The 17,515-nt window shown below is 39.4% G+C and overlaps 1 protein-coding gene across 1 annotated transcript; it reads left to right on the plus strand.

The window, feature by feature from the left end:
• Positions 1-271: 271 nt before the first annotated feature.
• LOC126402344 (immunoglobulin-like and fibronectin type III domain-containing protein 1) lies at positions 272-16,805 on the plus strand. Its single transcript, XM_050064244.1, has 20 exons — positions 272-359; positions 1,075-1,117; positions 1,235-1,409; positions 2,317-2,515; positions 4,060-4,332; positions 4,452-4,997; positions 6,578-6,736; positions 7,302-7,550; positions 7,867-7,983; positions 8,676-8,800; positions 9,265-9,406; positions 9,568-9,861; positions 10,524-10,820; positions 14,042-14,221; positions 14,321-14,449; positions 14,649-14,957; positions 15,246-15,331; positions 15,459-15,651; positions 15,974-16,270; positions 16,354-16,805. Exons 1-20 carry the CDS (start codon positions 272-274, stop codon positions 16,743-16,745), a joined length of 4,293 nt encoding a protein of 1,430 aa, XP_049920201.1. The 3' UTR covers positions 16,746-16,805.
• The last annotated feature ends 710 nt before the right edge of the window (positions 16,806-17,515 follow it).

Consider the following 17,515-nt stretch of genomic DNA (forward strand, 5'->3'; position numbering starts at 1 on the left):
ATGTTAATGTCAGGACTCATTCACACACTCAAGCATGTCTGAGAATATGTTTGACATTCCTGACATCTGCTGGTAGCAAAAAATAAATCTGTTTATTTCTACCAGAAGCAGCACGCTCCACTTGGTGTGACTATTTTTTGGTTTGTTTTAGTTTTAATTTGAGGTTGTAAAGTCCTTTACTATGCTCATTAACTAATATGGTTGTTTTTATAATTATTTTTGCTGGCTTCATTTAGCTGTCATCCGGAGGAGATCTAAGACTCCTGGAGTAATGATCGTGCAGTATGTAGTGAACATACCAGAGGGAAAAAGCACCCCAGATTTCCAGAGTAAACCTGCTCCAGTAACTATTAAGGAAGGTGGGTTCACTATAGCAGAGCACTAAAACTGACACATCTATGCCACTGTATAGTCACTTAAAAGAGGTGCAAGACAATAAATGACTAATGTTCAAACTATGAAAAAATAAAGATGCAATATTCACATGTATCCCACAGGGAAATTAGCTGTTTTCAAGGTCATGGTGAAAGGGGATCCAAAACCAGAGGTGACATGGAGAAGAGCTAAAGCCCCTATATCAGACAAGCAAAAATTTCAGACTAAATATGATGAAGCAACTGGAGAGCACATATTTGAGGTGGGTAAATAATTTCACAACAGTGAAAGCCCTTTGAGTATTTACTGCTCATACAGCACAGTAAATCTACGTTAAAATGTGTGAATCCAATCTGTGCATCTGACAACTTGCCATGTCGCATGTTATTTGTGTTTCTAGATTCACAAAGTGTCTGGTGCGGAAACAGATACATACAAATGCTATGCTGCAAACGAATATGGTAAAGCTGTCTGCACAACAACATTAAATGTGATTGAGGGTAAGAGTTCATGCAGTAAACATGATTGCAAATATTGGTTTTGATTGTGCATGTCAGGGAATCGTAAAGTCTGTAAGTAATTATTGAAAAAAGGTGTAAAACAATGTGTAGTTCCCCTATAACTTTACTTGACTTAAAATCTGGAGAATAGCTGTAAAAGACATAATTAACCAACTTGAGCTGCATTTGCTTTGTTTAGCTTCCAAAAACCCATCAGACTTCAGAAAACTGCTGCGGAAAAGGTAAGAAAACAGATATTATTATCAAAATAATTAACCAGATATTTCTGCATATTGTGATTTTATCACTGATCCCTGTCTGGCCATAAACATGTTTTTACATTTGCCTGATATCTTTAGTAAAGTAGATGAAAAAGGAGACGGGGAAAATGATGAAAGATTCTGGGACGCGATGCTGAACGCTGACAGAAAGGACTACGAGCGCATCTGTTCTGAGTTTGGTGTTTCAAACTTACATTTGATTCTCAAGAAACTGGAAGAGAAGAAGGAGGAGAGGGCGCAAAATAAGTGTAAGGTACGGCTGGCTCTCAAAGAAGATGCATTATCTCCAGCTAAATCATCTGTGCAGTTCTTAAACAAGCTGTGATGGATTTGTTATTTCACAGATGTGGCAGAGATTAATAATCTCTGTTCATTCTGATTATTTACCCAATATAGCATCTTACTGTGCGTTGTGATAACTTCATCGTTCAAATGCAGTTAGAAGAATCAGAATCAGTTCAAATCTGTGTAAAAAGAACTGCATTTGAAATATTTTCTACTAAAAATGTAACATTCATTTCCATTTCTCATTTCATCTCATCACTTCAGACTCTCTCACTCCCATGATGTCTCTGACTCCCATCTCAATCTGCTGTTTAATCTCTTTTCAATATCAGAAAACAGGTATAATTATGTTTAAAAAACATGGCTGCACTTTATCAGAGCTGGAAATTGAGCTTAATGATGCACAGTGAGACAGATTAAGAGGTCTTTAGCCTTTTAATTATTAAGTATTACACTGACTGTGTTTGTAATCGCTCCCTATTTGCTGCATACAGTGTGTGAATGCTGAGAAATTAAATTCTGAATTGCACACTATATAGTGCCCTCAAAAATTCCTACAGTGAAGCTAACAAAGGAGTGTCTGTGGTATGTACACTGCTGTTTGCTAATGCAATGTGCCATATTTTAAAGATGGACTTCTCCTGGCACTGATAATGCAAAATGACAATTATGCATAAGTGGTAAAGTCACTTTACTGCTTACTAATGAGTAAATGTACGGTATTTATTACAGAGGAAGGAATGGCTTTTAAATGAGGGCCCTCCAGTGACATGATATTCATTGTGCACAATATTATATGTATTGAAAGAATCTTTTCTATCGTCATAATATCAAATATTTTTATTCTGTCTGTAACTCCTCTGTGTACTTGGCAGAAAGGAGCAATTCCCTATGATGAAGACACAACAGAGAGACACAGCCTGAAGAGTGCTGGGAGGTCGAAGGATCAAAATGTTAAGGAGCTGACGCAAAAGGGCACGGGGCTCAATCAGGTGGATAAAGAGGGCAACCTCCTCGACACAGGGCTGAATCTGGTGAATGAAGAGGAGACACTTCTCTCCACAGAGTTCAAACGTAGGTTCAAGAAATACAATGGATTTTATCTGTTTAGAAATCAAACTATTGCTGTTGTCCATGTGTATCTATCCAGTGTGTCAATATCTGAAAATACTAATTTCAACAGTTCCTTTAAGGTCCATGTCATATTGGCAAGATTATCGTTTTAAAAACAGTTTTTAACTATTCAACAGTGAAAAGGACAAAGGTCTTGTAGAGTTATTCCTTTCCTCGCTTAATCTCTAATAATGTCACTATATGCTCTAACTGTATTACTTCAAGCCATCATACACCAAGTCTGTATTTTTCATCCGAAATTGTCACATGGTTAAAAATAAATACCGAACTGCAGAATTGTTTTTCACATCAAAGTTGTTTGGGACAGTTGTCCAACCAAGAAAGAGGCAGTGAAGAAAATGTGGTGGCGGGACACATGCGCAATACAAGAGAGGAACAGGGTGCATGGGTCGATTTCATAACTCACCAACAGGTCATATAGTAATATTCAGGTGGATGATGATGATGAGGATATTTTAGAGGATGAGGACTGCACACAGACAGAGAGGGATTAAGAAAGTGAGAGACAGTGTGGATACGGAGAGGGAGGACAGCTCAGCCCCTTTAGGAAACCACGGTGCCAAATGCCAGAGGTGTCAAGAGAGTGGCAACAGCGAGGGAGGTAACTCTAGTGAAAAGAAGCATGGTTGCTCCCTTGCTTCTTGACATTTTGTCATTAATTGTGTATTTTCTAGGGCTGTACCCGACTCAGAATTATGGTAGTTGAATCGGATTTGTCCATTTAATACAAATATTCAACTCTTTGTTCTATTTAAGTTTTAAACTTTGAACAGAGCTCAGCAAGGCTTACAGTGTGACAACAGTATTCATGTAATATAGTAAACAAGCTAACTGTTATAACAATGGACTGAAAATGTGCAAATTTTTTTGCCAACACTAGATATCAAACAAAGTCATATTGAGCAGTAAATTCACCACTTCCAATGAGAAGAGAGAAGATCCTCGCTCCCTTCCTCTGTGCTGCTGCTTCAAGTTCGCAGCTGTATTTACCAAGACAAGAGCGCTCACTCTGCAGCAAAATCTGAGGACCAAAACGTTCCCAGGAGTACACTGCACAGCACACTGACTAGCAATAAAACATTTTTTAAAAAAAATGGCTGCTTGACTTGAAGCAATCTCAGTTGACTGAGGGATTTCCGACTAATGATTCCAACCTCTAACTTTCAAGGGGCAGCCTGAGTTTTTTCTGCAATGATTTGAACAAAACAAAACAAAAAAAAACATCAGACTCAGTGTGGAAGGTTTCTGTGCATAACAATTATTATCAGATGACCGATTTAAAAAAACATACAAAAATAACAGACTTGGCATGCAAAGGGCTTTACACAAAAGTAAGAAAAGTTGATTTATTAATACATATAGATTTTTCTGCTTCAGAGATGATACACTACACAAACACACACACTGTACGGGTCTACACGTACAGTTGTGTAACAAACAGATATATGGTTTGGTTCACTGACTTCTTTGTGTTGCTTTTACAGTTTCCAATGTGGACTTTGTGATCAAAATTCAGGAGCTAAAAGTTCAAGAAAGAGAGGATGCCCTCTTTGCATGTGTCCTGACACACCCACTCCCCAGGATCACATGGATGGGCAAGGGCAGCACCCTGGAGGATGGAGAGAAATACAGCATAACCATTTCAGACCACAAACTGATCCACAGGCTGCTGATCAAGGACTGCACCCAGCTGGACAAAGGCATCTATTCAGCTGTGGCTGGCATAAAGTCCTGCAGTGCCTGGCTGGTTGTTCAAGGTAACACCTTACAATATAGTACACCAAAAACCAATTTGTCACTGTGTGCTGAAGTGATCCTAATTGCTGCCACAATCATGAGTGATGTGTCATGTATGTTGTATTTCAAATCCTCTAAGCTGAGAGTGACCCTGCATCTTCTGGACGGAAGAGAGCTCGTAAAACTACCTTGGCTGGTGGAGCACGGATCGACCTTGAGAAGGTGGCCAGAGAGCAACAAATAAAAAACAGAGAGGAGATAGAGAAGATTTTAGCAGCTGTAAAAGTAAAACACGGAGAAGGACAACTGAAAGAGGGAAAGACTTTAATCACAAATGGAAGAGATGGTGAAATAAGTGCAGCCACTGGACCGGGTAGAAACAGTGGAGCAGTAAACGATGACATGCCTGATGCTGTAAAAGCCAGCACCCTGTCTGAGCCAACAGGGAGCAAAGAGAAAGCCAAGATCAAAAACTCAGGAGGAAATGGCACAAAAACAAAATTGGATGTTTCAGGGTGTGTGACACAAGAAGAAGCCAAGATCAAAAACTCAAGAGAAAATGGCACAGAAACAAAATTGGATGTGTCAGGGTGTGTAACACAAGCAGGAGCTCAACAGATAGTAGATGACCCCAAGAACAAGAAACACAGCAGATCTGGTCAAGCGGATTTTGACAAGGTAACAGGTAAAGTTCGATCTATGCCTAACAATGTATTTTCACCGTAAAAGTTGTGCTAATGAAAAAGAAATGCAGACTTGCTGCTACTTTACTTTTGTTATTTCAAAAGAGGAAGAGAGTGGATTAACTTTTGTCATGCTTGGCTGTCAGCTTAAAACGGTCTTTGCCCTTCAGTGTTTGGGTTAAGTGTCACACACTGTGAAGGGTGCTTTTATGTAAACACTGACTTATAGCTGTATGTCGGCTCCACACAAGTGGCCGTTTTGAGCATTTAACATTGTGCAGTGGGGTGTCACTCTGCAATTACACATCTAAAAAGCTAAGTTTCTGTAAAGTGCAGTAAAGTTTGATTAAAATTAAAGTTTGATTAACTGAAAATACATCTCAATCACATTTAAAACATGACTTAATAACAATAACATTAAGCAAAAGTACAAAAGTCTGCTCCATTGAGGTTCACAAACAAAACAACTGCCTTTTAGACATGTTTTCCCCACAAATACAACATGCTTATCTTGTTAGCATAAGCCTATGACATTTTACATTGCATAAATTAGCCTACCTGTCAGCGGACTTTTTCCTCTTCTCATATGAAGCCAGGAACAACAGCAACATTCAACAAAGGTAACATTACAAACTTTAGCTCCATTATAACTCACAATGTTCTCCAACAAAACAACTGTCTTATGCAAGACACCTTTTTTCCCCCACATATACAACATGCTAATCTTATTAGCATAAGCCTATGACAGCTTACATTGCATAAATTAGCCTAGCTGTTAGCTGACTTTTCCTCTACTCACATGAAGCCAGGATAAATCACACAAGACTATTTTGTGGGGACTTCATTGTCTTCACAAATAATTGTTTCTTATCTGTGAAATAAAAGTAAGGAGAAGCTTCATTTCCACTGAGGGAAATTGTTTTTAGTTTACAAAAATAAACAGGGGGTCTGTGTCGCCAAAATGTGTAGTTGCAATTCTGGGAAGGTGTACAGCAGGCTATGGCGTCAGCTACAGCATAGAGTAAGCATCTACGCAGAGCCTGCGCCATAGTAATGCCATTGATTCAATGCATATCCGGCTTCACTGTCAAATTTTATGAATTTCATGAATTGTGATGATAAATAATCAGCTGTTTACCTCCCAATTCAGCATCCCTTCCTGATGGGTTTATTTTTCTTTGTACCAATGTTTAGCAAAAAAAAAAAGGCACATCCATTTTGATTCTTTTAAAATATGTAATCAATTACTTTTAAATTACATCTGTAAATTTAAATTACCAAATGGGTAACATTATCATGACCACACAAGGAGAGCAGAGATTAAAGATGAACTATTTTAATATAATTGACCTACTGTGCCACAGATACAGATGAAGAAGGATATTATGAAGAGAACGAAGTCTTCACCAGATCTACCAATAATTCAAGATACATAAAAAATGGTCAAGAGACAGAATATGAACAAATTGGTAAGATATTATTCATATTTATGTAAATGGTCTATTTCTTTTCAAAATGTGCCCAGTTAACATCCTTATTTCTTTTCTGTTGATTCTTTTGAATGTGTGTTGTGTCCTTGCAGAGTCCAGTGGCAGAAGTGTTGATGCAGTGTTCAACCAGAATCAAACATTTGCCACAAGTCAAAATGAAGTGACAGATGCTGCTGGAAATAAAGACTCTACTGGGTCTGTCAAACAGCGAAAGAGCACAAGGAAGGTCCACTGGAAACATCCCACACCTGGTAAGAAACAAAATGTAGTGTATTGACTATGTGTCACAGTTACTCCCTCAAGATTAGTCACATTCGTGTCAGATATGTTATATAGCAAAGTACTGACAGAACAAACAGTTTTTATTGCAGCAATTTGTCCAGTTCTGTTTTCTTGTGTCTGTTTTTTCAAAAATAAATTACTAGTTTGATTACAGAGTTTGCAACGCCTGCGATACCTCTGTTGTTGGCCCTAAGGAGGGTATACATTTTGTCCTTTGTTTTTTATTTGAGGCTGCATTTCAGGCCGAAACAAAAAAAAATGATCTGAAAGTTGTTGTACATTTCAATCATTTGAAATGTACAAGCCCGAGTGAGCATCTGGAGCATTGCTAACAGCACTATTTTCTCTTTAATTTGGTGAAATGTAGATTTAAACGTCAGTGAAATTCACCCGCTGGTGGAGAAATTGTGTGTTGTTTTAAAAATGGACTTGTGAAGGACTGTGATGATATGAAAACAGCTGGCACAGAGTCCTTTTCTTCAGTTGCGTGATAACTCAGTGAGATGTCTCAAGCCTTTGCTGCTCTGCTTCTAGAGCAAGATCAAAATGGACTGGCAGGTGACGATGAAGCACGTGACGATGAAGCACGTGACAGTGAAGCAGGAGACGATGAAGCACGAGAAGATGAATCAAGTGACGATGGAGCAAGTGACGATGGAGCGAGTGACGATGGAGCAAGTGACAAGGGAGCAGGTCACAGGGATGAGGATGGGGACTCTACCGGCCAGGTCAAGCGCTTACGTTCTTCAAAGAAAAGAAAAAGGCGACAGAAAGCAGTCAATGGTAAGAGACCAAAAGTGGTCTGAAGCAGTTCATATTGTTGCAAAAACTTAATATGTGGAAAGCAAGGTTGTCACTCATAAACATGTGTATTCTTGTTGTGTTTACACAAATCTGGCAACCACTAGTGTGTTTCATCATCTTGCGAAACTGCCATCATTGCTGTGGCGAGTTGAAGTGTCTGCAGTGACCCACATACTGTATAACCCTGTCACTGTAGACATTATTTGTACACCTTCTCAGGGTGTTATAATGGTATAATTTTCAATTACTGTGTGTTTGTGAAGTTCAGGGCTGTATATTTTCATTTTTAAAAAAGGTGAAAGTAAACATCCTGAAGACCACCATGAGTGTGACGAGACTGAGGATGCAACCAGCACTGCCAAACACTCAAGGCGTAAAAGACAAGGCCCACTGATAGAAGATGTGGTGATTGGTAAGTAACCGAAAAGATGTCACAAATCAATCACAGGAAGGGGCCTCAGCTGAATGCATCTCCTCCTGATACTCCAGCAATCAAAGTACTAATTTACACATCAAAGTTAGTCTATATCTGCTGGTTACATGTTAAACTTCTCATTATTACAATTTTTAAGATGTAAAATTGGTATAGTACCCTAAACCCATATGTATTTATATGATTTTTGCATTTTATAATGAATTGAGAGCTTGGAATTTCATGCAGCCACCGGATACAGAAAGACTCGTAAAAGATAATCATTACTTAACCACAAAATACAGAATTATAACTGTACGTGCAAGAGCGTTTGCCTTTGGCATATAAACTGCAAGACCAAATTGTTTTGTCATCTTAATTTACTGTAATATTAATGGTTATGGCAAGAGCGAGTCAATTATCTGTCAACAAACTAATACACATTAAATATTAAAAGTATGTTTTAAAAATACTGTAGCATGTGTAAGAAACCGACAGAGCAAAACAGACTTCCAGCAGAAACTAAAAACTATCCGGAAAAAGCAAATGAATAAAAAAATAATAATTATGATTATTATTATTTGCACTGTGAAACTGCTTTTGGATGCAAGTTAAAGTAATCATAATGCCTATTCACTGCTGTGTGTGTGTGTGTGTGTGTGTGTGTGTGTGTGTGTGTGTGTGTGTGTTAGATCCAGGAGTTCAATTCATCTGTGGCTTGACTGATGTCAACGCTGTCATCAGTGAGACTGCTGAGTTAACATGTAAGCTCAGCAGTGAGGACTGTGAGGGAGCCTGGTTCAGAGACGGCAAAAAGGTCAGTCGTAAAGGTCAAACTCATCATTTTCTTTGATACTGTGTCCCTGTCTGTCAAGAAAGGGATTATATATTAAGTGATTACTATCATTATTATTCCAGTAACTGGGCTTCATATATCAAAAGCAATGTTTCAAGGGTAGCGACAGCATGCTACACTGCTAAAATACACACCTCTGGTTTCGGTCATTTTCACTTTCAGATGTGAGGCGCATGTAAAAAAGGCGCATTATCATTTTCTTGATAGTGGTAATTGGAAATCACCACAGCTTTTAAAAGCTATGTGTTCATCTGTGTTGTACCTCAAACATTTGACAGATGTTCAGACACTCCGAGCCTATTTAGGACAGAACAAAGTCGAATACCAAGCCCTGTGGGCCATGGAGTGTTTCTGATTTGATTAACTAATTAACTGTTGTTGCTCGATTTGTTTACTTCAATCTGTCTGCTCCTTTTTCCTATCAGATACTGCCAGATGACAATTTCTCTGTCACTAAAGATGGTGCGATCCATAAATTAGTCATAATCAGGTGCAATGAAGAGCACTCTGGGAAATACCGCTTTGAGGCAGATGGTCGTAAAACTGAGGCAATGATCAACGTCAAAGGTTTGTAATTAGTCATGATAATAATGATTTTTGATATTAAGCAGTATAACTGGAGAGGGGGAAAACATATACATCTATATTCACAGCCACAGGTCAGGATCAGATCACAGCTAAATGCCTTTTAACGTATCAATGACCCTGACTGGCCCCTTTCCTTTTAGATCCCCCAAGGTTTGACCCTGAAGACCTTGTTGCGTTCACTGAGCCTGTGACAGTTAAAGTGGGGCACAACGTCTTCTTCAAACTGCATTTTGTTGGCCACGAACCCATAAAGATTAAGTGGTACAGAGAGGGAGAAGAGCTCCTAGAGGACAACAACACAAAGCTAGAGAATTCTGCAAGTCACAGCCGCCTGCTCCTGATCAGGTGCCAGAGAAAGGATACGGGAGAGATCAAAATCAAGCTCAAGAACGAACACGGCTTCACTGAGGCTATTTCACAGCTAATTGTGCTTGGTGAGTGAATGAGGGACAATGCTGATATTCAATACAGAAAAGTCTCTCTATCGCCTAAATATATAAAACACAACAATAAAAATGTCACACCATTTCAAAAGAAATAATTAACTCAACATCTAACTCCTTCAAGACAAATCTAATCTTTAAAAATGCCAAAGATGTGATTTGTGCAGCAACTGTGTAATAAGAAGTACTTTACTCTGGTAAGATCTACAGAACAGCAAACAGCAGTGTTGTTAAATGCTTCATAGCTCATCCACATAATTGCAAAAATCAGGCCAGTATTTTCTCTATCAGGTGAAAAAGGGGGCCACATTTCACTGAGCCCATCTGTGCCTGGACAGATTTAGACACTTACTCTCCAACTGCAGCTCTCAATCTATCATACTACCGACTGAGAAAAAAAGTTTTGTTCTACTTGAAGCAAAATCCCAGTTGGTGACAATGTGACAGGTTAAAGATGTGTTTGGAAAACACATTTCACTGCTTGACAAAAGTTATTATGCTCCAACCATCTGTCATTGCTGCCAGCATCACAGTTGTCAGATTTTACCATGATTATCTCTGCTGTTTCCCCTCGTATAAATGCAGCATTCCCTCTTACACATATAAGTAGTTAGGAAGGGTTTCCAAGCTTTAACACTTCTTTGATGTTTCAGACAAACCCTCTCCACCGCTGGGTCCTGCAGAGGTAATGGAGAGCTCAGCAACATCTATTGAATTCAGGTGGAGGCCTCCGAAGGATGATGGTGGCTCACCTGTGATTAACTACATAATGGAGCGACAGCAGGTTGGACGAAACACCTGGAAGAAATTAGGGGAAATCACAGGTGTGTCCAGCTACCGCGACATAGATGTGGACCGTGGTCGGAAATACTGCTACCGTATCCGGGCCGTGACTGCAGAGGGTATAAGTGAAGCGATGGAGACTGATGAGATGCAAGCCGGCATGCTAGGTGAGCCAAGCTAGTACTTGTATGATATCTGTTGAATCAGTTTGCCCCACTATCATCCTAAAGACAGGGATGTAATAGAGGATAAACTGCACCTACTGAACTTTAACTTAATACAACTGAGCTCTGTTATTGTGAAGTGACAAGAAAAACTCAAACGCCTATTTTTCTCTTACCAATACATCTAATATTCACCCAGATCTATGACAGACAGAAAATGTCACATAGTTAAGCGTCCTGACTACACAACAGCCAACGAAGAAAAAAACAGTAGGAAAGGCGACAAGGTCAGAACAAGCACAGGTCCTCTGCGGCACGGCGGCCGACCCAACACAAACAAAACAACATAATGAAAGCATAACTGACTTGCACTTACTATTTGATGTCTTCCTTCATGGTGGCGATGTGTTGTAGAAGTTCTCCATTTAGGCCATCAGCCTTAACGGTCTATAAGACGGCTGGAGTTGGCAGTCGTCCTTGACAAGTGTGAAGCCCTCTCCAAGGTCACTATCAAGTTTGTCTCCACAAGTTGCAGCTGTTGGAAAAAAGTAACATTTAGTTTAGATACTAGACAAACTCTGTTGCTGCTGGTTTAGCCACAGAGCAGGTCTTTAATCTTGCCTTAGTCTATCAGCAGACCAAAGAACAGAAGTTTGGGTCTCCCCTTCTCAAACATGTATTTTCTCTTGATCTGGGCCCAATTGTTAACAAAAAATAGTCTTTGGAAATCCCATCTTTTGTTATCCAGGATCAGCTAATCCATCCTACTTTTGTGTCATTTTTTCAAAGCAACACTGGATTCGATCACCCTGTTCCAGATATAAACTTTTTTCCGGATTACCAGATCCAGATAACCATGCTCTTAATGGGGGTACACATCACAATGTAGGCAGTCTGCCAACAAATGCACTGCAATTACAACTTATTGCCATAGGCGCTGACAATGAGAAAATGGAGACTGTAACTGTAAATAGGCCTAACTTTTGCTATTTGGGGAATTATTTTACAGGGACAATATGCTTTTATTATTATTATTTTTTTACTCTATTGTACTGAAAGACTTAATAGGCTGGCTAATGTCTACTTTATCTACTTTATCACAGTAACTGATAAACAAATCAAATGCAAAATATGACAAATGTAGATATATATTTGACCAATTTAAAAGTTTTCTTACATTTTGCCCCTGAAATCCACCCTTCTGCTGGGATCAGGGAAATCCAGAAGTTTTTAGATGAAAGGTATCCTCATCCTCCTAAAAAGGTTTGATCCAGATCCAAACCAAGACTGGATTACATGATCTAATCCAATTTCAGATTAGTTTTTCCCCTTTGGAAAACAACCAATTTTTTAGGTTTGTTCATATATGATAGCTAAAATCCTATTAGAATACTTCTGCACAACTGGGCCCTGGTGTTTAAAACTTCTTTATTAACTTTTTTGTTTTATCGTTAAACTATTGAATTAACGTTAGGTATCTTGATACTGATCACAAGTGAACCAAAGGGATCAGTTATGAACACTGCAAATAATGCACACCAACTGATGGAGTTTGTATTTATTGTGTATCAATTTTACACATAACTCTAGTACCTTTATCCAGTAAATTATGTGGTAAATAATGTAATTATGTGGTTAGCATATACCTGCTAAGGATACCATTGGTTTCCTAACCGCTCCCTAACAAGCCTAATGTGCTTAGCAGGTGTACTGTACTAGCATTAGAATGCTAACATCTAAACTTTAAGCTAGCTAGCTAACATTACATAATGCAGTCTAACATCCGTTTCCCCACCTGTTTGTTTTTATAGTAATTAAAACAATCCCTGACAGGAAACCCAAGATAATAAACTGGACATAAACAAAGAGAGAGTAAAAAAGTTCATGTAGAATTAGCAAGTTTGTACCTTTCATGTGAAAGCCGTTTTTATATTTGAGACTTTAACAATAACGGTAACGGTTAATTGAGCTAGCTAACGGGAAGCTAACGTCAGTTAGCTACAGAGCTAACGTTAGCTAATGCCTCCATCTTTGACAACCAAACTTTGAAAAACTCCACAAGTCGTTCGCCAACACTTACCACTGTTTTGTAGACATTCCCGGAGTCCTCGAAAGCTGTTTTATTAACCTATAACGTCTTTTATCCGTCGTCTTTTCAACTTATGTCCCAAGTTGTGGCTGTAGGTGGCTCTGTACTCAGATTCCACTTTGGAACCTAATAGGTAGGCGTGGCTTGTGCCAATTAAGCTCGTGCTTAGCAGGTAAATGTCAGTAGAGACCGGTGGACATATGCTGTGTCTTTAACAAGCTCTAACATCACTGAATCCAAATGGAAGATGTGGTGTCATAGTTGAAACTATATAGTATATCATTCTAATAGACACAAGACCACAAAGCTAGGCCTTAGACATTTGGCTTGTCATAGTAGCAAAAGCATAGAGAATATCCTATGTAGTGCATATTGTAAAGCGCCCTGAGTCAAATGTATGATTTATGATACTGGGCTACATATATTAAAAAAACTGACTTCACTTGTCTTGATGTGTTATTAATAACATCAAGGTGGTCTCCATTTTATTCAAGTGTCCCAGTAAGCCATGACAGTGCTCTAAATGGAGCTCAGCCATCGCTAATTGAATTATTCACACCTGCTTTCCTACTGTCACATGTCAAAATGGGCTCTGTGAAAAAGAGCCATGTGCAGATTCAGTGTCATTACTGCCCCCTGCTGTGCTCCATTACTAACCATCCTGATAGCTTCTGGTCTGTACTTTGTTCTCTCTTATTTTGCACCATGTTTTGCAGAACTGGTGAGGAATGAGACATAACTGAATACCAGTTATGTCAGTCTGTCTGCCTCTCTAAGTACCTCTGATAAATTAGTAAAATTCAAATTACATTGCTGTGTTTTTGCTCAGTTTACAACAAATATAAGAGAAACACAGCCTGTTCTTACACTTGGGAGACAAAAAAAAATGTGAATAATAATAGCAGCTTAAGAATGCTAAGCTTATTGCCCTTTTCAAAAAAGCAAAGGATTTACCTTTGTTGTAAAGGCAACACAGTTCTCTGATGCCAAAGCAGCTTGTTTCACTTGTAACATGACCACAATATAACCCAATTCTTAAAGATACCTATTCTATTGATAGATTTTTATCAATCAGTGCTGCATTGCTACTGACCGATTCAGTCTCCCTGACTGATTTTGTTTCTGCATGTTTCAGCGTTTCCTGGCCCTCCAGCACCTCCAAAGGTGGTCAGCGCATCTGACGACTGCATCAACATTTCCTGGGCTTCTCCGACTAACACAGGAGGGTCACGTATCCTGGGCTATATTTTGGAGAAACGCAAGAAGGGGAGTAATCTCTGGTCTGTCGTCAATGCCATGGATGAACTAATAAAAGGTCTGCACTTGGTTTTATTTGACTGTAGTTCAATATCATGGCATTAAAGACAGTGACACTGATGTTTTGTTGTTGTTGTTTTGCTGAAATTACTTGTAGAGAAGAATTATGCAGTGAAAGATGTGGTGGCAGGAATGGAATATGAATTCAGAGTCACTGCCATAAACCTCTCAGGAGTTGGTGAATTCAGCAACCCCTCAGAGCTCGTATTTGCACGGGATCCAAAGAGTAAGTGCTGCAACTGCTTTTAATGCTACACTCACCAATTAACAATAGATTGTGCGAAATATATTCATGTACAAATCTTAAAATCATGTGATATTATTGAAAATTTTCACCTATATCATTAGATCTCTACTAGTAAAATGTATATAGTCTAAACATTTGATATTTGAAATCACATGGCTTTTAATTTTGTGCACCTCAGAGCCTCCTGGTAAAGTTACAGGCCTGAAGGTGACAGAAACGTCTTACAGCCACTTGGTCCTGACTTGGACCAAACCTGAGGAGAAACCAGGGATACAGGATGAAGCGAAGGGATATTTTGTCGAGATTCGTCCTGCAGAGAGCATTGAATGGTCCCGCTGTAATACCACTCTCATCATCACGACTACCTTCAGTGTGAAAGGCCTTAAGTCCATGGGCATGTACTGGGTGAGAGTGATTGCCAATAATGATGGAGGAGAGAGTGATCCTGAGGAGCTCGCCAACTATGTTGTTGCAATGCCCTCGCCTGGTATGTTGGAAATTTAATATGTTGCTGATTAGTTGCAGTTATGCATTAATATTTAGAAGAAAGTTTAAGATGCAAAGTTTGGGGGTTAACTTTCCTTTTAATTGCTTTATAATCCCGTTTGGCTCTTATTATTTGTATTTTCTTGATACATGATCAGTATGGTTTTGTGTGTTAACAGAACTATTTTCAGGGTGCTGAATCACTAACCAGTCTTTTCTTAATCTTTAAAATGAACCTTGTAAAGTTAAATATTGTCCAAAGCACTATTGCCTTTTCTCGTTATTCTAGTGAGACCAAAGTTCACAAACCACAAGATGAAGAGCTTCATGGTGGTGAGGGCGGGAAATTCTGTCAGGATCACAATAAACTTTGAGGTGAGAGTTATACTTTGTATTTATTCACTGGTGACAACCGAGGCAAAACTAAACAGGAGAGAAACCCAAAGGACATACTGTACTTCACGTGAAATAATCAAGATATTACTAAAGTTCTTTTCCACAGGCCTCTCCACGACCTCATATCATGTGGCTGAAGGACAATGTGCCCGTGACAAAACGAGTGACAATCAGTAACTCTGATGGCTCATCCCAGCTGCTGATCCCCTCATCTGAGCGCTCTGATTCTGGCATTTACTCAATTTTGGTGAAAAATCTTGCAGGACAGGAGACATTCAGTATAGAGGTCAGAGTCACAGGTAAAGAAAAAACAAAAAAAGGAGGTCCAGTGTGTAAGATTGAGGGGGGTGTAGTGGCATCTAGTGGTGAGGTAGGATTCCTTTAGTGTTAAAAAAAATTGTTTTTCCAATGCTGCTTATCGCTGAAGGGCTCGTTTCATGTAACAAAAACAAAATTATTCTATTTTAAGGTGATTATACACTAAAGAAAACTTACTTATTATATTATGTTTCATATCTGCCAATACATCCCGCTAAATCCTACACACTGGACCTTTCAGATGTATATTTTCAATGTCAAAGACGTGTGTTAAAGGATGAGTGAAACTGATGGTGGTTACAGATGATCCGAAGCCTCCTGGACTGGTAGAACTGGAGGAAAACGTGCCCGGCACAGTGACCGTGAGATGGGATCCTTCTCCTGATGAGAAACGTGACGACCGCCTCCACTACATAGTGTCCAAACTGGACTCCACCAAACGCACATGGACCACAGTGGCTGACAGACTCTTCAATAACAAGTTCACAGTCTGCAACATCATGCACGGGAGGGAGTATCATTTCCGGGTGTATGCCAAAAATGACATGGGCGTATCTGAACCCTCGGAGTCACCGACCTACGGGACAGAGAAGAAGAAGGGTGAGATATTGCATTTCAAACAACCTCACACAGTCACCTCTTAAGGGAAATCTTATCTCTTAAGTTGTCTTCTTTCTTTGTAGAAAAATTTGTGGTCAGCGTACCGACGAGAAAGGACTGTGACCTGCGATGTGCTCCGACCTTCATTGTACCTCTGAAGCTCCACACTGCACCCAAAGGCTATGAATGCTACATGAGCTGTGCAGTGAAGGGAAATCCAAGGCCTCGCATCACGTGGTATCGAAATCACATCAGCGTAAACACTGACACCAACTACTACATCTCCGACACTTGTGGAGTTTGCTCCATGTTAATCCTCCGCGTCGGCCCCAGAGACATGGGGGAGTACACTATCACTGCAGAGAACGCCCTCGGACGGGCTGAATGCTCCACAATCCTCAGTGTCAGAGGTGAGAGAGAAACACGCCTGCACTTTAATTTAAAAGATAGGTGGCACAAAAAACATCCTTATTAATGCTTAATCATTTCATCTCTCTTCCATACAGAGTGAAGACACTAAAGGCCCCACAACATTAGCAGTATTATTTTAAGGTTTAGATCTAATACATGGTGTTTGAGTTGAAGTGGTTGTGCTGCTTGGATGTTACGCACCAGCTGCAATAAGAAAGAGTTAGTATATTGTATTAATTGGAAAGCAAATAAAAACAAAACTGTTTCTCCAATAAAACATTGCATTGGGTGGTTTAAAAATGTTTTTGCTGTGGAGTTTTCTGTCTCATGGCTCGAAACAGATAATCATTGCAGAGCAAAGACATAGTTTGTTGGTATAGTGAAAAAAATATATTCATCTTACATCAGAAAACATAAAATTACATTATGGCTGTTTGGTTTTCAGTTTGTTTTTGTGTCCCTTATAGTTTTCAGGGCAGCACAGTGGTGAAGTAGTTAACACTGTCACCTCACAGCAAGAAGGTTTTAAGTTCTCCCTGGGCCTCTGTGGGTCTAACTTGCCTGTGTATGTGTGCATGTGTGTGGTTCTGTGTCGACATGTGAAGACGTGGCAACCTGTGCTACCGTGAAATGCGAGCTGGAATATGCTCCAGAACTATTTGCGCTATACACACACACCATAAAGACAATGTACAAGTAGAACTGGTATGACAGGAAAAGTCAAGAAGCCGTAAACGTGCATGATGTATCCCTAGTATGCAGTAGCAGTTGATGATAACCATATACAAACAGAAAGAGAAAGACAGAAAAAAATGTAAGGCTTAACAGGCAGAT

Source organism: Epinephelus moara, chromosome 16, assembly GCF_006386435.1.
Source record: "Epinephelus moara isolate mb chromosome 16, YSFRI_EMoa_1.0, whole genome shotgun sequence".
NCBI lineage: Eukaryota > Metazoa > Chordata > Actinopteri > Perciformes > Serranidae > Epinephelus > Epinephelus moara.

Bases quoted from the DNA above. Each gene is read 5' to 3' on its own strand.
- LOC126402344 (XM_050064244.1), top strand. From the start codon at position 272: ATGATCGTGCAGTATGTAGTGAACATACCAGAGGGAAAAAGCACCCCA. The intron at 1,118-1,234 runs GTAAGAAAACAG...TGATATCTTTAG, and splicing joins AGAAAACTGCTGCGGAAAAG to TAAAGTAGATGAAAAAGGAG. The intron at 16,271-16,353 runs GTGAGATATTGC...CTTTCTTTGTAG, and splicing joins CGGGACAGAGAAGAAGAAGG to AAAAATTTGTGGTCAGCGTA.